The 24,158-nt window shown below is 37.6% G+C and overlaps 1 protein-coding gene across 3 annotated transcripts in view; it reads right to left on the minus strand.

The window, feature by feature from the left end:
* The window catches only part of CORIN (corin, serine peptidase), a 114,573-nt gene that overhangs the window by 76,541 nt on the left and 13,874 nt on the right, over positions 1–24,158 (minus strand). For all 3 annotated transcript variants that reach the window (XM_085577848.1, XM_085577847.1, XM_021526370.4), the window contains exons 2-3: positions 20,251–20,395; positions 14,157–14,603 (exon numbers count right to left, since the gene is read on the minus strand). In XM_085577848.1, the coding sequence (XP_085433974.1) occupies positions 14,157–14,603; positions 20,251–20,371 (568 nt within the window). In that variant the 5' untranslated portion in view covers positions 20,372–20,395. The remainder of the gene's footprint in view (positions 1–14,156; positions 14,604–20,250; positions 20,396–24,158) is intronic.

Raw genomic sequence — 24,158 nt, forward strand, 5'->3', positions numbered from 1 at the left:
AAAAGCTATAACTTCAGCTTATTTTGAATTTCAGTCTTGAAGCTAGACAGCTTCTCTGCTGAGAGCATCTTTTAAGCATGTGCTGAAGTGCTGTCTGAATAGGAATTAAGTTAGCATATGCTCAAGAATTGTTCTAAATAGTTGCCTTCCCTTTTTAAAGATGTCACTCTCTTGACATCTGTAGCTCCTTGAGATTTAATGTGAACCAAGACACATTGTCACCACAACACTGGAAAAATAAAAAAATTGCTAAGATACATCTGTAAATGAAGAAGGTTCCAAATTCTTCACGACAAGGAAAGTGGAGTGAAAGAAACTGAAGTAACACAATGAATGAAGAAGAGCTGAATGTCTACTCATCTGTGATTCCTGCTAGGATTCTCTTCAATTTCACATATTCCTTCTGTATTTATTCAGGTACATTTGCCCAAAATCAAAACAGTATTTTAAACTTCCACTCAAACTGATTCTTAAAAAGGAACATCATATAAAAACTACATGTCAACTGCCTTCAATTAGCTCAAAACTTCTAGAATAATAGACATGATTCACTTCTGCAACTCATATTAAATAAGTATTGAATGATAACTGCATAGGAATAATTTCAATAATGATAACATGAATAAAAAACAAGTTTAGCCATTAAGAAGATAATAAAATACAAATCACACGGTTCAAAAGCATTTATTTCTTAAGGTTTCTTTACTGATGTACATCAGGCAACATGTTTCATTGTCTTACAACTAAAGCACAGGTCCTCTTACAGAAATAAATAATTCCTTTATTATATATTCACCTTCTAAAAAATAGCATAAAAAGACGTAGTTTCAAGATTAAAATTAATCTCTAATTTTTAGAGATGGAGACCTACTGAAAAGTAAATTATTCCACAGCTATTTTTCTCTAAACTGGTGCCAGCTACTACCACACAGTTATTTGCCAAAAGAGATCAAGAGACCAGTGTTTGCTTTATTGCTGTCTCCCATTTATTCCTGCTCTCTGTTTTAAAAAAAAGTCCACTAAAACGGTAAGGGGATGCTTTATCACTATCAAAATTTGAAACATCCACATAGAACAACAAACCCACTGGTGATGGAATCACCACTTCCATGACACTTCTCATTTCCTCTGTAACTGACAAACTACTTAGTTGTACCATGGAAATAGAGAGTTCACACCTAAAAGCACCCATTAAGCACTGACAAAGTGAAGGGAAAGACAAATTAATTCCATGCTCTGGTGTAAAAGCACAATATTACACACAACAGTCAACAGCAAGGTTCCCATTTTTAATAGCCTCTCCTGACAAGAACAAAATATCACTGAGGGGTTAACCAGTATTTCTCATTCAAGAGGGCTACCACAGCCAATAAAGCTTTGGTAAATACTGCGTCTGTAGATAATACAAAAGCAGAAGTGTGTCCAACCAGCAACACCACCACTACCAAAATGTAAAAATGTTGAAGGGATGGGAAACAATGCAAAAAGAACCCCCTATTCTAGCTGTGAAAAATAAGCATTTCTCATTTGCTAGAACAGAGATCCTCTACCGTATACTGCAAAATGGAAAAATTGATTAAGAAGCACTTATGTAAAAGCACTAATAGTTTTTATTTTAGGTGCTAGCAGGCACCTGTTGACTTCAGGAAATTATCAGAAGCATTGTGTGTGTATGTCTTCATTACACATGAAATCTGTAATGTCTTGATCCCTAAAGAAAGGCTTCAGAGGAGTGCATTTATACAGCCTTATTACAGCACAAAGACATAATCTGAATACAAGCAGTAGTAAGTTTGTTACATTTACATGTGGGTAGACATTTGAGAAACTAGTGTCTCCTGAGGGCTCAGTCAGAGTGATGGTAGCCTAAAGATAAAAGCAAGGTATTTCCCAAGTCTCCAACAGAAGGTCATGACTTTTCTTAAGTCAACCAACACAATCAGGAAAACATTTCAGAATACAATTGAATGCAATAGTGATGCAATGGTGCCATACTGCTTCCTTTCAACCATGTGTGCTTGCCATTTCCTTTGAAACAGCTTTTGCGCCAAACTACCCAAGAGCTAACCTAGCCTGTGTTAGGGCTGAGTCAGCTCACTGAGCAAATAAATGCCATAAAAAGCATGCAGTTCAGAGCAAAGGGAATGGGGACACTTCGTCAGTATCACTGACCTTTAATGCAACCCATCTGACTCATAACAGTTTATGTGGAGAAGAGGAAAACAAACTTTAGAACAGCAAATCCCATTCATGGATCTGAAACACAAGACAGGCATCAGGACTAGCTGAGAACAACTGCTCTGCATTTAATTTTATTCAGCTAATGAATTATACAATTTGAAAGGAATGAGTGATTGTCAACTCCCTCTTGTGCTCCACAGGTACCAAAGGGAGACATGGTAAGGCTACTGACCACCTGCAGTAGAGAGAAAAACAATTCACTACCTCCCAGGTGACAGAGAGGGGATTAGCCATGAGGGAAATACAACTCATATTTTAGATCAGAGGTGAAATGTTATCATAATTATTTTTTTAAGGCAATCTGTACCAGCTGCTTCAGAGTGGAACACCACACCCAGTCTTCCCCAGACACTTCTTGCTCAGAGCAAGTCTTAAATTCTAACTTAGCTATTCTCTTGACCAAAGAATATTGCAAAAGGCTGGACACTTCATCAAGTCACTTCATTTTTTGGAGCCCCACTTCTCTCAGCAAGTGGTTTCCAGATGCTGCTCTCCTTGGCTGGAGCATATACTTTTTTAATCCCTTGGGCAAGCACAGCTGAGAGCAGGTAAGCTCAAGAGCCAAAGCTGAGGCTGAATATTTACCCCCGCTGCAAAATACCAGATCTGGTATTTTGATTAGTCATTCCCTAATTACACAATTCTTTAATGAAATTGGAGACATATTTCTAAGAGCCTACCATTAAACAAAAGGCACATATTGAAATTAATTTTACAATTATATCTATCATTAGAGGCTGCTTTCCATGGTACATTAAGCTGGACAGAATTTTGCTATTCTTCTGAAACATGTGCATGACTTTACCCCTCTTGACAGGCCTTTCTTAGAAAAGGGGAATAAAAAATGGTAGCCTCCACTGGAACCAGGCAGGCATCCAGATGTTTTTTGTTGGGGTTTTTCTAACAGACATGTTTTCAAGAAGTGAAAACTAATGCTAGCTTGATTGACAACATTTAGTTATGTACCAATAAAGCTATGTTCAAAACAAAACAAGAAAAAAATCACACAGTGCTTTGTAAAAAACTTATAATAGTTTAGGTTATGAATAAGTCAGCATAGAAATAGGCTGTGCCTGAGCTGTCCAGTTTTCTCTGGTTAATTACCTTTCTAGGATAGACACTCTTCTGATCTATTTAGTAAGAAATTAGGTTCCTTTTTTCCAAGTACATCTCACAGTTAGAATTATACCCACCTTAGTTTCAGATAAAACTAATTCAGCAAACCCGTCCCTGCAAAATCTGTCTAGAACCTAAAAGCGCAATACAGCACCTGACTTGAAAAGCAAAACACTGCAAGTACACACAAAATATCCTTTCCAACCTGCAGTTTCCTATGTGGAAATTCACAGGGGAAGTTTAAGACTTGGATGCTGATCTCCAAAGCCCCAGTTACCTAAGTCTGATAAGTCTAACAGATTAATTGTTTTCCCTATGGGAAATTCCCACAACTATATTTTTCAGAGGTATGTGTGTGCTTCTTTTGTTATAGCAGAGTTATTGTCTCTAAAAGATTGTTTGTGTTTAGCCAGGAACACTGCAGCCTAGATCTTCTGAATTTGATAGTCCATTTAGCAAAATATGTGTTGCAGGACATGAGATACAACTTCCTTGGCCATTTCTTTACCCGACTGCTACTGACTCTCCTGTTTATAGCACTGGAAGTTTATTTTAAGCATTGCATTTTTAACATATTCAGTGAAGGCCTAATTATTTTTCAGCCACTAGAGTCTGAATGCTTCTGTTCACAGTCAAGCCTAGCTGACTACATTAATACAGTTATTCTTTAATGTTCCAGTTACACAATGTTTTTGTTGTGTGAACAAAAAGAATTCTGACAAATTTTCTCAGCCTGAGCAATTAGAGGTCAAAAACAACCCTATTTTTCAGTGGGTAAAAAGAAAATGTTTAAAAGCTTAACATGATTATGTTTCTTACAGATGTATGTCACTTCAGGCTGTATTTAAGTCTTAAGAACATGATGCCTGTAAGTTGCTTTTGCAAACGGAGATTTTAAAAGCCTTGTACTTCAACTGCTTTTCACAGAATGGAAAGTCCATTTAGTTCTTTAAAAGAAATATCAGTATTTATTACTAATATCAGTAGCTTCCTTCAATTCTCTCTCTTATAGTTCATTGTTTAATTGCTTATGTCAGTTGGAGAGAAATTACATTTCCCCATGAAAATTTGGATTATTTTAAATACCATTAAAACAGCTGTAATGTTGAACTTTTTTCAACCATGAAAAATGTTCATGTTCTAGTTCCAATTTTTTTTATACCCTAGAATCACAGAACTATTGGTAGAAAGAGTCCTTTGGTGGTCTCCACCTAACTTGCTTCTCCAAGTAAGATTGCTGCCAGCACATTGTCATCCATGACTTTGAGGCTTGGAAATACCCAAGTAAAAGGATCCTACAGCCATTGCAGATGATGGGTTCTGCACTACCCATCTAGTGAAGAAGATTTTCCTAATTTCTGCTATTTCCTTTCACTAGAGAGTACAATTTTTTTTATTGTTAAAAAAAATCATATAATATTCATATAATATTCATAATAAAGGTAAGAAACACAGATTTTGTGCACAGATTGATACCTAAATTAATCTTTAGCTGTATTTAGCTGTTTGTCACTTTCTCAAATTCCCATCCCTACAATGATTTCAAACCATGTGTCATGGTTTGACACTGGCACAATGCCAGTGCCTCCATGAAAATGTGATCCCTCCCTTGAATGCTGTGAAGTGGAATCTAGAACAGAGCAAAGCAGGCCCAAACTCAATAACAGAAAAAGACTTTATTAAGCTACTACTACAAAAGAAAAGAGAATCAAATGAAAACCTTGTGAAGCATTCCTCCCCCCACCACCCAACTCCAACAAGCCACAGTGAGACACAATCTGGAGCCAAATCAGGTTTCCACCCTCCAGACAATCAATACTCAGTCCATCGAGGGAACAGAGTCTCTCCTGTGCCACAGACCCCCCAAGAAACACAGCTCCACATCCTGTGTTTCCATGTCACACATGGCACCGCCCGGAGAAAAGTTTGCCATGGTGACACTTCTCCTTTCCATACACAGTGCTCTCACCACCAATGCATGGATGGACAGACTGTTTTTAGGATTTTTCCTTTCAAGGATGTCCTGCTAAGAGGGGAGAAAACAACGATTCAGTTTTTCATTGTTTGGGACCACAGTCCCCCCCATTTTCCCCTGGGGCTGAGGGCTCAAGAACAGAGATCTTCTTCTCTTCTCTTTCCTTTCCAGGACAGGGGGAGCCACCACAAACCCCCTAACCTTTTCTCCGTTCACTCCACTTCTGTCTCTTCCCAGCTGAAGCAGGTCTCTTGACTCACTGGTATCCTCCCAAAACACAGTCCCTCTTGGAGGAGAAGATTAGTTCAGGTTGTGGCCAACATGGAAAAGTCCAGCCAAAAGCCACTCCTTGTCCCCCTCCCATCTAGAATTCCTCCTTCTAACATCCCAGGGTCCACGGTGTCCCTCCTCCTCTCTTCCAAACCGAGGAGGGGAAGGAAAAAATTCACAAGCTTTCATTTCTCAAGGAAGGGTTAAAAGTCCGAACTCCCAGGGATGGCTCGATGCCCGGACATCCAGCAACTCCCACGCACTGGGCACCCCGCAGCTCCCCCCGCTCCTCCCTCCTCGCAGTGGAACTGCTGACAGAACTGCCGCTGTCTCTTGCTCTCTCCCTCTCGGGAGAGAAACTCTGGGGGAGGCGGGGGAACGGAGACATCCCAGACTTCTTCCACCCTTCCATCTGCAGGGGCCAGCCCGGTTCCAGTCCTTCCACCACCCTTTGGCCTCACCTCCATCAGGCCATGGGGCTTCCCCTCCCCACCCAGCTCGTTGCTGGGCAGGGGAGGCTGCACTGCGCACTGACCGGAACCAAAGAGAATGAGTTCCCCTGGGAATTCTGCTTTCAACTCCTCTGTGCTCTCAGAGGTGTGTCCACCCTCAATTGGTCAATATCCAAATTGACCTCTTCCTTCTGGAAAAAAATTCTCTTTCCGTGTCAAACCACAACACCATGGTACTCATTATGTTGTCCTTGAATTTCACATGATTGTGAAAGATGACAGTGATTGTAAATCACTTAGTTGCATCAATGCTCTGGACTTCCAATATTTCGACAAGGGTTTAGAACTTAGCATTTCATATTAATGATGACTCTGTACCCACACCTGGCTGCATTCTCTGTGTTATAATCCATAACAGACCATGCAGAAGCACAAAACAGACAAACTTTAATCAATCATAAAATCACATACTGCTACCAGATGTAAGGTGTATCTATGGAAACAAAGTGATCAGTCATAATACAGAACAGAAAAAGATATTATTAACATCATCTTCTTGTTGAAATAGCCACACAAATACTTTTTAAATAGTTTCAGGCAACCTGAAGAAAAAGCCAGTGCCTGCAGCTCTCAAACAATTATCTTCAGATATGCCTTGCTTTATTGTTACCACTCCTGAAAGTTCCACTAAGCACTTGATGTCTTGCTTAGCCTCTTGGTCAATTCATGATTCAATTTGACAACAAACATCTGTTTAAAACATAAGCAACAAAGTATAGAAACCCGCTATGAATGTAAAACAAGCGTAAAGTTAAAGTCTTCCATTTCAACTTTTAAAGGAACACACATCCACAACTCCAGAAGCACATATCATCTAAACTAGAACAAAGCTGATTTTATTTCCAAAGTTCAGTAGAAGTGGGAATCTCTCTAAAGGAAACCACACCACTGCAAGGCCAAAGAGTAAAAATACATGGCACTCCAAGGAGGGTGTGTTATTCACAGTACTTATTGCAATATTAATCCTAACAAATACCCGTAGTCTATTAGATAGATAACATTGTTTCATCAGACTGAATTTGAAGATATTAACTACAAATAGAAGAACTGTAATAATGAGCCACAAATTTATTAAAGAGAATTGAAATCACAAGCTTAGCTAGAGGTAAATGTATTAAAATGTTAACAACATCATTACAATTTTCATACAAGTATCTGAAGTTTCTGGCAAACTTGCAGTTACCTGACAGCAGCAACACATCAGGTGATAAAAGCTAGCAAGCTTTTTTTCCCTTATAAACAAAAATAGTAATGAAAAAATGCTCTATATAGTGAGCAATGGCTTTTAAGAATCTTTTGGATTTCAGCTAATACATTTCACATGTCAGAATCTTCATGGTTTCCTTTCCAAGCTATGCCCATGTAGTCATAAGAAGCAACAATGGTAAAACTCATGAAAAACAGGTTCTTGATAATGAATTTTGTGAAAATCCACGTTTCTCCTAGCTTACTAATTTTGCCCTTTGAAATGCAAATTCAATTTTAAATTTTTTCTAGGGAAGAAAAGCAGAATGGCTCCAGTGATTATTCTGACTAGTGAAAAAATGCAATCTTAAATAAGAATTGTATTGTCAAAATTTTAAGGCAGCTTTTTTCACGATCTTTAATTTTAACAGAAAACTTAGGTATAAGTGAGGTAATGAAACAGACTGTACTGCTGGAAGAGAAAACACTCTCAAACATGGACTCAAGCATCAACAAAATAAATTTTTACCATATTAGTCTATATTCATGCTTATATTTGCATGACAAAGATACATTTGAATGACAATAAATTCCTGGCCTGACATTTAGAACACTGCTTTTTTTCTTCTGTACCAATCTGAAAAACTAAAAGTATTTTCTGTTCAAGAGAAAATAATGTTCTAACAACATCTTGAATTTTTTGAGGACAAGAATACCCTAAAAATCTACCATGGGTCCAGTGCTGCTATTACTCCTTACACAACGGAGTCTAGTCCAACTTGTATGAGTAATTAAACACAAATTGAGCTAAAAGACAAAATTATTTATCAGGTCACTGCTGGAAATGCTGGGGATTAGGGAGACTCAAGCTTATGGACTGACTTGGGATGCAGTTACTGGATACCTTAGCTTCAGCAGGAAAAGATGCCTTTAATATGAGCAGCACAGAAGAGACATGGAATTTCTTGTTTCTGCACACTTGTGACATATTGTGTCCAGCTATCCCCACAGTGGTTTTCATATTGCTCTTTCCTACCAAACAGAAAGGTGAGCTGGACCCTCTCTGTAGTAGTAGCAGCAGAACACAAAATCCCGTGTAGTAGAATTCTAGCAGTGGCAGAACCCCAAATACATAAGAAATGCTGGGCAGTGACAAAGAGATTTATTTCATGCATAAATTCAACATGGTTAAGTGATAAAAGAATTAGGGTAACATCAAGGCTGAGTGGAGGACTGCAAAGAAATTAAGCCGTTCAGTTTCAAAAATGCACAAGTGAAAATACCCAAGGTCCCCTGGATGCAAGCAAGCAAACAGAAACCTTGTGCTTTTTGAAACTCTGAGACAGTGACTCGCCTTTAAGAGAACACTTATCCACTTCATCCTTTAAAGCAATAAAGCAATAAATTGCTTTATTTAAAGGGCTCGGAGGCGCTCACCCTCCTCCACACTCGTGCAAGTGACCGTGTTTCTCTCTCGCTCCTGCCCCTCCCCGGCTCCGCTTCTGCCCCGCTCCGGTCCTACTCCTGCCCCGTTCCAGGCCCCATTCCAGGCCCCCCTCCTCCCCTCTCCTGCCCAGTTCCAGGCCCATCTCCTCCCCTCTCCTGCCCCGTTCCAGGCCCCATTCCAGGCCCATCTCCTCCCCTCTCCTGCCCCGTTCCAGGCCCCATTCCAGGCCCATCTCCTCCCCTCTCCTGCCCAGTTCCAGGCCCCATTCCAGGCCCATCTCCTCCCCTCTCCTGCCCAGTTCCAGGCCCTCCTCCTGCCCTGCTCCTGCCCCACGCCGACTCGCGTTCACGGCGCCCTCTGGCGGCGGCGCGGGGCAGGAGCGCGGCCGGGCCCGCTGCGGCTGCCGGGCCGTGCTGAGGGACGCGCCCGCCCCGCGCCCGCCCCGCGCCGCCCCGCGCCCGCCCCGCGCCCGCCCCGCGCCGCCCCGCGCCCGCCCCGCGCCCGCCCCGCGCCGCCCCGCGCCCGCCCCGCGCCGCCCCGCGCCGCCCCGCGCCCGCCCCGCCCCGCGCCCGCCCCGCGCCCGCCCCGCCCCGCGCCGCCCCGCGCCGCCCCGCGCCGCCCGCGGGATGCCCCGCACGGACGGGCAGGGCTGAAGATGAAGCCTAGCCATGTTACTTTTCACGTTAGGCTCTGGCCAGCGGCATAGTTCTCTGCTAAAACTGATTTTGCGAAGTGGCAGAGGCCCTACTAGACTGCTAGGGAAGATCTATGGGAGACTTGGCACAAGAAAAAAGGATATTAAATATACATATGCAAATACAGCAGTGAGAGAAAGACACAAAATCAGATATTAATACTTCCTGTCCCAGTGTATATTTCATTCATCTACAGCATGTTTTTCTAGGAAGAACGTCGGCCAGGCCATCACTCTCTCTACTTCTTCCTGTCTCCCCAAATCATCAGCATTAGAAAACAGGGAGTCTGCTTCATTTGAATCAAGTCTCCCACTTTACTGCCTCAGTGCAGTCTGCTTTTATTTCAAAGAGAAAAAAGTAGCAATAAATTGTATTAATATTTCCTTGGGAAACCATGCTTTGTTCTTTACAATATTTACTATTTAAAATGTGGTCTTTTTTTTGTTAAACACTGATTGACAGATGGGCAGAATATTACTGCGTATACTTCAAATTATATGAATAAACACTACTGAACCTATTGGTTGACCTAAGACCTAAATCCTGATGGTTTTGCTATCAGAAAACTCTCCAGTGAGCCCTCCTCATGACTTAGGACTACAGTCCAAGCCTCCAGAAAACATTTAGATATGAAGTCACACAAACTCAAATCCCTCAATAGGAAAAACATATTCCTTTGCTCACTTCCCAACAGAGAGGTAACACAGGATACTTTTAACTCAGAAGCTGACTTTTGGTAGGGGCCTTCATTATATATTCAAAAAAATTATAGTAATATTGGGCAAATATAAGAAACATCTACCTAGAACTACAACAACAACTTTTCTGGCAACATAAAATCTTGAACCTTCACAAGTCAGAAATTGCCAGTGGACTATTGTTTCTATGAGCCCCAACAGACCAACTCTCACAGAGTTCTCCAAGCATTTCCATACTTTCTGGTTTTCCCATCATCTTGTGGCAGTAAGTTCCTTGAGGTCTCCTTTTTTTTTGAGTTTACTGCTTGATAGGCAAAAAAAAAAAAAAAAAAAAAAAAGACAACTCCTCATATAATGAAAAGCATTGAGTAACTGTTCTATCACCTAGACACTCAAAATGGTCTGGCTATCCACCACAAAAAACTTACTCACTCATAAGCCAGCTGTTTTCCAGTAGGAAAACAGTGTCTTCCTTCTATTTAGTGCCTCCCCACATCTAAGTCTTTTCAAGTCTCTGCTGGTCTGGTTGCCTGCTATTTGCCTTTTCCAATTTGACTGGTATCTTTCTGAAGTTACACACTGATGTAGCGATATTTTCCATTTTGTTCTTTGTAGACTTCATGATGAGGGCTCTCATGGAGACAGAATGCTGACTGCAGCAAACCATCAGGTCCTTCTTTTGGTGGCAACACTAGCTCAAAGTCCAGCATTGTATTTGATAGAGTTCTCATTGTTTCCCGCTCTCCAGCATTCCTTCATATCTATTGGCACAGTCATTTAAACATTTTATCAGTCACTGTCTCCACTATGAAACCTTTATGTGAGTCCCAGCTATTCATTTTAGGGAGCTAAATCTGTATTAGCAGAAATGTTATTACTTGAGTATTTTCTGTTTTCCCTGATCAGAAAACACTGTCGGTCTGTAAGATTCTACCAGCAGCCTTCTTTATTCTGGAGCCTAGCCATTCATTCTTATTTTTCCTTCTGTCTTTTAACGAACACATAGTCTGCAGGAAGAGGTCTGTAAGACTTCTTGGTGAAGACTCTTATTAACAGCATTTTGAAAAGCCAAGTATGTTGTATTAACCCGGATTATCACTGTCTCCTTCAAAGAACTTTCTAATAGGTTTGTGAGGCATTGCTTCCCCTTGTAAAATGGAAATAAACTACTTCATCTCTTCTTTATTGCATCATTCATTCCTATTTACCCATTAATCTATTCTTTGCTAGAATTTCTGCCTAAGAACTTCCTTCTTCTTCAAGGACTTCTTAAATAATTGATGTCATATGTGCCAAATTTCATTCCCCTCCACTTAGTAACTCAGCAACATCTTAGTTATGTTTATGTCTTAACGGAATACCATATGGTCACAATATTTCTAAGTTCTCTTCTTAATGTCTTTTACTGAAGCTGTGGTCCACCAGTAAAGCAAATCCAGCACTAGGGACACTAGCATCAGACCAAAAAATTAACAGCCACATGAATACCAGTCCAAATGCATTCACAGAATTTCGGTTGTCTTTGAACTGGCAGTCTCTATGTCATATGATGTATCATTTATCTTTTATTGTACTGCAGAAAACCAGCATAAACTGCAAGTTGCATATGTTTATTAAATGAAGAGAAAGATTCACCTCCCCATATTTGAACCAGATGAAACTTGCACTCACAAATGATCTGCTAGCGTGCATTGATAATGACAGCCTGACACTTCATTTAGGGTTAATTTCCTTTAAAAATATGCTTAAAAAACTCAAACCTTCATTTTACATGGCTTCAAAAGTGATTACGTCAACTCATGGAAGGACAAAGGAGCGCTCACCAGGACTCACTGCAGATCACTGGAATCTGCTACCACATGGCATTCAAATGCCTCAGCAGGCCACCCAGAGTTTATTCTTCTTCAGGCATGTGCTAATGTTCACAGCTGGATTCAGACACTAAGCAAGAGAGAAATCATTTGATCTACTACCACTAATCTGATATGGTCTTTAAGTTTTACTTGTCCCAATAAAATATTTTTTACTCCAAAAGAATATTCCAGTTTCACTCCTCCAAAACTCATTTATATCTCATCTCCTAGTTATATCTCATTGCCCTCCACATCAGAATACATAACAACATCCTGTGAACATCAGATCATGTTCTGTGGTACCTTAGGATCTCTCCATGAACAAGCTTAGTGGAAAAAAAAGAGATCAAAGAGGCTAAAGACGAGTATAAGGAGTTAATATGCAAAGGCCAGGACAAGGAAGGAAGTGAGGAGAACAGTGCTAGAAAGCCCCTGCTTTCTAGTCCTCCATGCCTTGGAGAGCCATGGGAACACACAGTTATTACGAGATCAAATTCTTCTGGATACTTAAAATATATATATGTTTTATTTTGTCTTTTTAATCTACACACAGAATTAAGACAATGTCCCCATGAATACAGCTAACCAAAACACTTGAAAGTTGAATCAAAAACTGTGAGGTTATTGATTAATAATATTCTATCTCTGGGTTTTGTTTTTGGGCAAAGTATCTCAGTTGGAGATGGGATTTTTTTGTTGTTGTTGTGGGTTGTTTTAAGAAATCTGTGGTATTTCAAATTTGTCTTTGGAAACCTTTTGTCCTTTTCTCTTTACACAGAAAATACTACGCCACAACAGAATTCCAAGTAGTCACGCCTACCGAATATACATGCAGTCATACTGCTGTTGGAATGAGATGCACTTACCAGAATAGAACACATACTTGGAAAGTGCTAAAAGTGCCTCTCTGTATAATACCAAAAAGATTAGAAATGCAGACCTAAGGCTAACCTGAGTCACTGTAGTGCTGTCCCTGCATTTACACTGTAGTAGGAAAAAATATCATGTGCCATACACACACATATGCATATTACATATGCTTGTTATATGCACCTCAAAAGAGTTTCTTTCAACAACATAAGAAAAGGCAAAAGGGCTTTACACTGTTTCATCTACATTTCCTGGAATTACAGGTATCTCAAATGTGATTATGAAAATATTTGTAGTGTAGCACATTATGCTTTCTTTCTGTTCCTTAACACAGTGATAATTTGCTAAGTTGCCAAAAGAAGTAAATATATTAATCACTAATAGGATTCAAGTGTCCATTTATATAAATTTATTTTGAGTTTGGGGTGCAGGGGGACAAAAAGAGAGAAATCTACATAAGAAACATCATTTAGCAAATAGAACCTGCAAAAAGCCTGAACCATTCAAATGGTTTATGAAGACACTATAGTCTATGGAAGTGAAGAAAATACTGATAAATCAGTGATTTACATTACATTTTATCAATGACCTTACGAATAAGTTTTGCTCTGTGCTCTGGTGGGATTAAGATAAAACGAATGATAAGCAGCTCTAGAGAAACGGATTCATTTCAATATGGTACACTTGTGTTTCAGTGATTAGCAAAGCAGTATCAGGGAATCCTTCATTACCACTAACATGATGAATCAATAACTTTTACTATGGCATTAAAAAAATGCACCTACCTTCATAGTTAAAAAAAAAAAAAGTCCTAGTCCCAGTTAATTGTTGTTACTCTCTCTCAAAAATGCCAATGGAACTTCATTGCTACACAGAAAAACTGTGTCAAATTAGAGAATTTATCCATTAAGACAGAAAAAGTTGTAACTGCAATTAGATGCCAAGATCAGGAATGTACTTGCCACTTACATCGTTTTAAAGAAACGATATACAATCTACAGAATTAGTAAGTGCAGTAACTCATTTCTAGCCTATGCAAGCCTGATTATCACCAATTGAAGAATGTATTTTAAGTTTTCATACTGAGAGAATTTACTGCATCTTCCTTAACAGGTTGAACAAATGTTCTGATAAGAAACCAGTTGATTGCAACATGGAATGTACACAACAAAATAAATTATCAAAAGGGACACACATTCCTTAAACCTCACAGAAACACACAGGGTAGCATGTCAATAGTATGCTCTGTAGTTTTTGGGACAGAACTATGGAGCCAAATAAAATATAAACTTACTTTTTTTCTGATCCATTTTTTGTGACACAGATGGACGGGTAGGACTTAATATTGGCAGAGTGCTCATCCTCTCTGTGTTGTTAAAAGAAGCATCTGTAGACCACAACATCATCTTCTCTGTAGTGGAAAACAGGTGGGTGTTGTCTTCAGAGCCCTCTGCCAAAGCAGCTTCAGAGGCAGGCTGACGACTGAGCACTGTGGCTTGAGTTGGGGGACCAAAGGAATTTTCCTGGAAAGACTCTCTAAATATATTTGAGTTGTTGTTCATTTGGTCAATGTGGGATAAAGGCGTGGTGGTCCAAGAAGAGGGCTGTGTGCTGAGATCCACTGTGGGATCAGTCTCGGAACTATTTTCAACCATATTTGGCAAAAGATCAGGAGACGTTTCAAAGTCACCTGTGAGGCCCTCACTGCCATTTGAATAAAAGCATGTTTTTTCTAACACTCCTGCAATAAAGGAAAAAAAACACCAAAATTACCATCACCTGGAAGAGTGTTACCAATTTGTTTTTGAAAGTTAATACTAAATAAAATTATATAATTAAAGTATTTTAATATTAAAATTAAAGACAAATTTAAGAATTCTATCTAGCAACAAAATAACAGAAGCACATAAAACACGGTTGTTGTAGGATAAATAGAGAAACAAATGCTTCTATGTGCTTGAAATATTTTAATCATATTTATAGTATGTCACTGAATACTTACATGTTTAAAACTACAGAGTGCAATTTCAAGGAGCTTCAACATGCATTCATTCTATCATTATGTTAATAAGATGGACAATGCTATTTTTTATCGTTTTAAATTGCATCATCTCTTGTTTTCATAGCACCACCATCTTCCAAAGTCCAATTCTGAAGCTTTAAGGCAATCAATACATTTTTAACTATTCCATATTCACTCATTTGTAAAATGGAAAGAGGTAGTATTTTCTCTATATAAGATTATGTAATTTAACTACCATTGCTAAATATGGGCCCCTGAGTTGTCATTCTTCTCTGATATTGAATTTTAAATATATAGTTATTGTCTAAAATTTCAGTCCCTGGCTTTATTTTTTGATCATTTTATTATATTAGAGACAAAACCAAACTTTTCTTAGCTGCATGCATTCAGTAGTTGCAAGTAATTATAATTCACAAATCAAAACAGTAAGTACATGTATCCCACAAGCATCAGGAATTTAAACTACATAGTAAGATAATTGATCTTTAACCTAGTAATCCAAATAATAAAGAAGACATCTTAAACATGTGTTGAACATATAACTTATTTATCTATAATAGAAATGACAAATATTATCTCAAATTCTTTAACCAAATGTATTAGAGTCATATTTAATGCTACAAGAGAAGTACCATTCTGTATTACAATAGAAGAAATTTTTCAGTAAATAGCAAAAGCAATTTTTGACACTGGCGGGTAAAAGAGCTTAACAATCATAAAGACACAGTTCATCTAGAGATTATTAAAAAAAAATAAAAGGAATCATCCTGAGCCCATTCCCATTATTGAATTCCTATTCTCACTTCTCTGTGAACTCTGCTGCTAAAATAAATCAGTTAACTGGTCTGAAATTCAGGGACTGGGCAGGCAGAAATGTTTATTAATCACAGCTACAAGTAACCAAAAATGCCAGAAGACTCTAACTGAAGTGACTTTGGGTTGGAAAGCTTTAGAGTTAGTTAAGGGAGAAAAGACAACTGGAATAGAAGAAGGAGAAATGTCAGCATTTTCTTTTTTAATGAGTAACCTTTAACTATTGCAAATGCAAATAGTAAAAAAATACAGTGAGTTTCAATTAAACAGTTACCATTTGAGATTTACCATATCCTCACTTATCCAGGCTGGATTGTTTTGGTTTGGCTCCAGTGTCACTAACTGAGTAAATCTTTATGTCAAACTTCTACTGGACAAACCCAGGGGAACTTTATATATATAAATATATATATATAAATACTAGGGTTTCTGGTTTTCCACCAGCAGATGTTCATATATCATTGGGGCTTGGAGGAATTTACTGTGTGTATTTTACAGAAGCAACCAAAAATCTCCCACCTGCAAATGATTTAAGCAGCATTTTTTTTTGTTTGAGTCCTCTGGTCAAACAAAACAGTAAGTGCATTTTCACAAAAAGGGACTAATATTAATATGATTTGCTAAAGTTTAAGGAAGAGCAAGTGGTTGTGCTCAGAAGTTGGGCTCACTAAAATGTGGCTTTATTTGGATGCCAGATATTTGTGTTCAAACAAAGCACTGAATCTCTAGAATTCGGAACCTTACTTTGTTTCAAGTTTCAAACTTTACTAGGCTTTTTTTGCCGTTCTCAGTAAGTTAAAATAAGCTTTTTAAACTCCTTTGGGAAAGTGCATAGTATTTTTCCATAATTCAAGAACAGCTTAAGGTATTTTTTCACATGCTCTCTCCTCCTCCCTAGACTCATCTCTTCCACTCAGCATAAAAATAGAAAAAGGCGGTAAAATGTTGGTCCCAAAGAGCTATTAATACTGATTTGAAATTAAAGTTTAAATCATTAGCTATTTATGTATCACTCAGCAGAATAAGAGACAATACATTACAAGACAGGTAAACTCTTGAAAAATGTTTGAAAACCCCCTTTGGTTTAATACAGTGGTCAAATAAATACTGTGAAACAAAATATTGAGGCTACCCACTGGATTCTATCGTCTTCTCACTCTGACTAATTTCATTCTTTTTCTGGAACAACAAATAATAACAACTATGTCTATCACTGCCATGAGGTGATTTACTTCTTTCACTGAGATCCCCAAATGCTTGTTTGCTTCTTCAACCCATCTTTCCAACAACAGCATTTTTTGTTACATTTTTACAGTTTCCTAGTGATAACAACTCTTAACAGGGGAACCACACAACGAACCTCTTTGACAGAAAAGAACTTCCTAATTGTATCATCTCCACTGACAATGAGCAGTATTAAAATTATTTTTAACATTTTTTCCCTCCAAAGTAACATCAGCCTGGCTCAGGTCCATACGCCCTCGAGGGAGGCAGGCGTAGGCCTCTGGCATTCCCCACTTGTTAGCTCTAGATGACAGCTCTCTTTCCACTCAGTTTGTAAAGAGTTTTAGGGCACCTTTTTGAGTCACCTCTTTCTTCTCCCACATTCTCCTCCTATCCTTTCCTTTAACCAATGCACCATATTTAGGCACTTTATTCTAGGCTGCAGAATTTACTCTTTGCACTGGGCTCCCACTTGCCTTAATTTTCATCCACGCCCCTACCCTTCCCCTAAAAACACTACTGCATATCTTCAATCTTAAATTAAGCTTACTAGATATGTTTTTATAGCATCTGTATTTAAATTTCAAGATATGTATGAAAACAGAGTGATGCTTTCAACCAATCAGTTCTTTATTAATCTCTTCAGTGAAATTAATTACTCTCTATCAATGTTTGCTAACAGAGACGCAGCACATACAGAACATGCATTTTATTCATGCATACAGTCACACTATATCCAACTATTCTTCAGACTGGGTTCATACAGACCTGTAGATAGTCATAAGCCAGATAGTTAATGAGTTAACAAATACATGTAACCATTTTCAGTTTGTGTCTCCAGCCACAGCTAGGCATGTCCAGATGACAGAAACATACAGTATGCAGGCCTTCATTGTGTTTGGTACAAAATAGACCTACTGGGACCAGACACATTCATTTCAAAGCAACACTTTCTAGCAGTTTTAATGATCATTTCCAGTTGCTGTTCACTCTGGGGAATTAATGTTTTGTTTAAATATGAACAGGTTTTTAAAAAATGAGAGTTTTCTTAAAAATGAACAGTTAAGAGATTAAAGAAATAGTCACACTGTTCAAGCTAGTAAGATGAGATTCTGGCAGTGTAAACTGTGGAAGATTTCTAGCTCTTCAGAGCAGGAAAGCTCAAAGAGACCAAGTCTGTTTAAAAGCTAATGAAACGGAGCAAAGCAGCCTAACAAAGTATGGGGCAGTTGCAAAAGGAAATAAAGCTGTTCACTAGTACAGCTGGCCAGCACATACAAACTGAGATTTCTCCTGCAGGGTCTGTACCCATGACTCTGCACTCTGGAGAAATGGGCACATTACTGATACTATGAAGATCTCATAGAACACCAAACTATTGCACATCAGTTAAACTGCAGTCATTTATTTCCTTCTTTTTCTTCCTCTCTTTCTTTCTCTCTCTTTTTCTCCTTTCCTTTCCCCTGCCCCCCCTGCCCTCCCTCCTATCAAATAATTTCTTTTAGCCCCTCAATACTCTCAACTTATTTCTTACATGGTAAGACTTCATACCAATATCAGAGTTCAGTTATTACTGACCTGAAATGAACATGAAGTACTATTTTAAATATAGTGTATTGTTAGTTAGTATAAGAGACTATATTCTTTTACACGCAATTTAAATGTCCACAGTATTAGTTCATCTGATTCTGGCCATCAAATATATTTGCTTCTAGACTATCAGTGCATAGAAAATGAAAGCTGCTGAGAAGAGCAGTAAATTACAAAATGTTAATTCAAAAGCTGCTTCTAAAGGGACCTTTGCCAGTTTTAGACTTGGGTTAACACCAAGCCTTATTCTTTACCCTACAGTAATGACGTTGACTTAAGAGGAGATAGTCACGATTTTCGCTATGTAAGTGGGATCAGAACAGGCCCCATTTCCCAGAGGATTTCACACAATGACAGGTCAATATATGCCTGAGGAAGAGATTGAGTAGAGCTGATGTAAATGCACCTGACTTTTTATCTGCTTTCTCACCAAAGAATGAAAATCTAGGGCAGAGGATATGAAAGATACAAATGGAATGCTAAACATAAGGAAAGCCAATTTAACGGCTTCATATTTCCTAATTGCAAGACTTACTTGCTCTTAATCCATTTCAGACTGTTCTTAGTTCAAAGATATAACCCAAGACTTACCTGTCAGTCATAACATTCACTAGCTTTGGGGGTTTTCTTACTTCCTTAACTTAAACTAAATGAAAAGAACAGGCCTACAATGTTGTGTTGCATATCCTTTACAGACTGAATTGAGAGAACAGATTTAAATTGTCCTGATTTTGACAGTGCTTTTGAGACATCTTTAGTTTCCTCCTAGGCTTCCCGTTTGACTGTTAGATGTGTATTGAAATTGGAGTGTTTAAAATAGGAAAATGGATTTATATCTATATATCTGGATACTGGATACATTACCCACTTATTTCAGATGTGCTTCTGAAGTACCTAAGGAAGCTCAATTAGAAAATGTTCTCACTAACAAAAAGAAAAATGAAAAAAACCCAAAAACACTTAGCACTGAAAGCAGTTTTTTTTAACTTTTTTTTTTTCCTGAAAAAATAACTTTAACCTAGTTTTATTGTCCTTTTCATTTTGTACTTGAAGCAATTTAATGATATGTCAGCTTTTCTAAAAGTAACAAAGGGAAGACTTTTTTTAAAAAATATGCTAATAAATTAGCACTTTTTAATTATGAAAATTACTTCACAGACTCAGCCATTATGAAATCTATTAATACCTTGAACCAGTTTCCACAAAACATATTTGGAGTTCTGCATTGATACATATCTTGTATGTAAAAGAAATGAACATAATTTTCCTTAGTTAAATAGTTAATATTTTGTATGCTATTCAGAAAAAGTTGTGGCTATTTATAAATTAAATTTCACCTGAAAATAAGAATTGGATTTGCATATGAACATGTGACATAAACGGATATATATTCCATTCTACTGATAGTGATCTAAAATTATAGCAAATGTATCTTTTGTACTTGTAAAATGGCTGCTGAAAACTATCTAACATGTTCAAGATAATGTGTTCCCCAAAAATCTACCTTAAGAAAACCAGAAAAGGTTTCCTCATGGACACTTTAAATACATTTGAAGGATACAAATCTAAATAGCAGACTTACTTCTCTGCAACAAACAATGACTAGGTAGATTCGTTTTTTAGGTAAGTGTGCTAACGTACATGTCTAATGTCTACAGTTATACCAGCACTTGAGAACGTGGACTTAGTTTAGTCTCTTTAATTTAAGAAGTGTCTCCTTAATTAAAGAAGCACTCACCTACAAAGGTAAGCAGGATGACCAGCAAAAGGATAAGGGCACAGATGCATGGGATCAGTATCAGGAGCAAAAGTCGAAGGAACTTGGCAGAAGCCAGTTTCTGAGAGCAACCATCCCCCATATCATCCTCATCTGTTCCTAAGACCTGAAAAACAAAAACGCAGTTTTATCATGCTGGGGACCATCAGTAATTCCTTTGTTTTCAATAGCAGTCCTCCCTCCCTATTACACAGCTACATGATTTAAATATATGCTGTATATAGCTAATAGATTCTTAAAGACATGTCGTATGTAAACTTTTCTTTCTGGTGGACAGTCTAGCGCAATCCATATCATTTATTAAACTTTACTCAATATCCACAGACTTATAGCGTCATTGAAATTTCTAAGCATTTCTGATTAACTGGATATTGAATAGGTATTTTATTTGAAAAAAAAAAATGTACCATATATAATAAATTTAAGGAATAAGGCTAAATGAAGATAATTTTACAATTAAAAATAATCCATTACTAAATATTCAAGAGCTCCATGTTCTTGTTTCTTTTATTAAAGAATCAACATACTATTATAACCTTTAAGTGACAATAGAAGACTTATTATGCACAGTAATGATGTCTGATTTTTTTAAGTACTTTATATAATTATAACTTAACACAGTATTCTCTAGAGTTTGCAAATCACATTTTCTGTTCTATGAGTGGAATACAAAAGAATAGAGAAAAAACAAGTTTCTGAATTCAACTGAGCTGCACAAAGTACATAAATTCAAACCCTTGCAAAAGCCTAAACATGCATTTTATATTTTTTAAACCTTACTCCATTAATACTATGATCATATATACTGGAGAAATGTCATAGTTTTTAAACAGAAATAAAAACAAAATTCCAAATTAATATTTAATAGCAAGATTGAAACTGTATATAGTCAATGCCCCTTTATTTGAAATTGACCAAAAAATAAAATCTTCCCTGTGATAACATTAAACTGGATGATAGGTTTATTCATTCCAGACAGTGTCTTCCCAAAAGATGACCAATAGTTTATCCTCTTTGTCAGGAAGATCAATCACATCAAAGTTGGTTGTGCCAGGACACAAGAGTAAAGGCATCCATTACCCTGACAGCCTCTCCCCAAAGAACCTCAAGAGACTGAAGTCTACAACATAAATAATATTAGTCTTGTAAATGCCAGCCTGTGTTAGGCCCCCTTGTGAGTTCTGAGCACAGGTAACAGAGGAATAACACAACTCTGCTTTGAAGACAGATCTCCCAAAACACTGCCATATTTACTTCTGAAAGCACAGACAACGATGCAGTAGATGCAGTGTTCCCACAGGAAACGAGGCAATTGAGTTCAACACCCTCTTTTGCTTGAAGCAGTTAAAAAATCAAATCTACAACAGAGCAGACTATCACAACCACATGAACACAGACTCCTCTTGAATCAGAGCATGCCATGCCTTGAAATAATGATATCCTGTAAAAAAGAACCTGGTTCTTCTGGGCCAGACAACAAGTAGCAGGACCATCACTACACAGCCCAGTGATCAAGGCACTCAAGAGCTGATTCTTAGTTTCTTCAAGACAAATTTTAGATCCAGCACATTTTCCTAAAGAAATCACTCCCAACCAAGATGCACTTCTTGCCAAGTTCCAAGCAGAAATGTCTAACTCTACCCAGTGTAATACAAAGTAAATTCTGACCTGTGACTCCACAAGGAGTTTGTCTTAGGAGTAAAAACTTAGCAAGAAAGAACAAAATTTTTGTTCTCAAATATTTGAAAAAACATTCAGAAATAGTATCCATCCTCATTTTTTGACTCTTTATTCTGGAGGTACATGAGAAATCAATAATCTCAAGCACAAGTGCTTAACTGACAGTAGTTATCACTGCTGTCATATATATATATATATATCTTAGAGTAAACCTAGCAGAAACATTAAATGAGTGCAAATTAAAACAGTGAGCTTCTGGTGATGCTCTGTTTCTGTGAGAAATGTTTTCTAAAGTCTACTAGCATTGTAAATACTACTTACTTCACATAAATGTTCAATACTAAATGAGAACATCAAACATTTTCTTTCTTGTCTACTCCTGAAAGCAAAAAATCTCAATCTTTGTATTGACAACTCACTGCCACAGATTTTAAAATGGGCTGTTGTATCCAAATTTACTGTCAGTGACCGCTCAAGAAAAGGATGCTGTATTGTTAAAGACATACTTCTCTAAGCACCATGAATTGCTTGCTCTGTAGAACAGCAAAGTAAATATTTATAGGCAAGTAAACAGTATGTTGTATTTTTCCCTTCTACAGGAAAAGACCTCAGGAAAAACAATACACCTGTTGAAATCATCGTCAGTGACTATGCAAGCATAAACTTAATTTTTCCAGTTTTACTATTTTCCATCACTTGAACATCTACATTAGTCTTTTTCTGTCAGTTTCTCTGATGAATATGAACTAAAACTAGAGACAGTGTTGCTGGTTCCTATATCAACAATGAGAATTTAATAAAGTGTCCTATAGATAAATATAAATGCATTACACCTACTGTTTGCATATTCCCTGATAGTATTTATTTTTCTCTTGCCACCAAATACTGCAATATACAAAGAAAGCACCAGCTTGAAGTGCTCTAGCATGACAATTGTATCTGCATAAACTGCAGATGTGCTCTGTTCCCTGAGTTCTAATAAATAATGGAATAGAGGAACAAATAATAGACTAAAGACATAAATAATGGAATCATCAGATAAAAATGGGCCTATGGAAGGAAACAGGGTTGCAAAATGCTTATTCCTTGGCTCACTTCAAGCTTCTAGGTTAGTGGCTGAGAGAAAAAAACGGTCTCCCTCAACTCTCTGTGTAGTTACGAGTTTCTCTGACTCGTTCTCTAAGTCTCTGAGTTATCTGGTAGATACATATTTATCTCCCTTTCCAAGGGAAGGACAAGAAGACTTAAAAGCAGAATCCTTGAGGGCCCACTGAAAGAAATCAGCCCTAAATGCTAAAGATTTAAGCATAAAATATATTTAGTCAAAAATCTATAGCACTGGACTAAAATATATTCTCAATACTTGAAGAACACTGGTACAAGTTCTCTTCCAACTACTGTTAGAAAACTCAATCTAAGAAATATTTTTCTTAATTAAATACTTTGTGCACTACAGTTAGGAAATATTGGTATTTGTTTTTTAAGGCAACAAGTCATTTGCTTTTAATACAAAGGTTTTGTACTTAACAAGAATATATTCAGAAGAGAGGAGGTCTAAAAACATCAGATAATTTCTTCTGACAGCTAAGAAGTTTTGTCTCTAATGAAATTATATTAACCACTGCTTACCTGAGTGGCATTCTTTTGGTAATGACTTCAATAAAGGAAATAGACTAAACAGAATTTCTGAACTAATTTCAGGGTGTATTTTTAAAAAATTCTATGTTTATCTAGAACTGCTGGATCAGACTGCTCAGTTTATTTTCTGGAACCACAGAGGGAGGAAAAAAGTAAGATGGAAAAGCGTGTGTAGTCCCATCTGACTACAAAAAGACTAAAAATTCATTGGACCAAAATTCACAGCTTATTTTCTGCAAGATGTAGAAAGAATATGATCTCATAGCTGTCATTTCAATAATATACCTGTCATATTAAAGCAGAGAAATGACAGATTACATTAAGATTTATGGGTGAAAAGCCTATGGCAGCATGCAATTTTCATGTTAGATACTAAAAGTATCTCAGTTACTAGTCTATAAAACAGCCTGAATCATGGTATAAGCAGTCGACAAAAATATCTCCTGCTGTTGTCACCACAGAACTAATAGATGTTCTCCCAATAAAGAAGTATCATTAGGGCTAATTGCCTACTGTCAGTATCTTCTGTGCATGATGGGTCTCTACACAGA

Source organism: Lonchura striata, chromosome 4 (genome assembly GCF_050655825.1).
Source record: "Lonchura striata isolate lonStrDom1 chromosome 4, ASM5065582v1, whole genome shotgun sequence".
NCBI classification, from domain to species: Eukaryota; Metazoa; Chordata; class Aves; order Passeriformes; family Estrildidae; genus Lonchura; species Lonchura striata.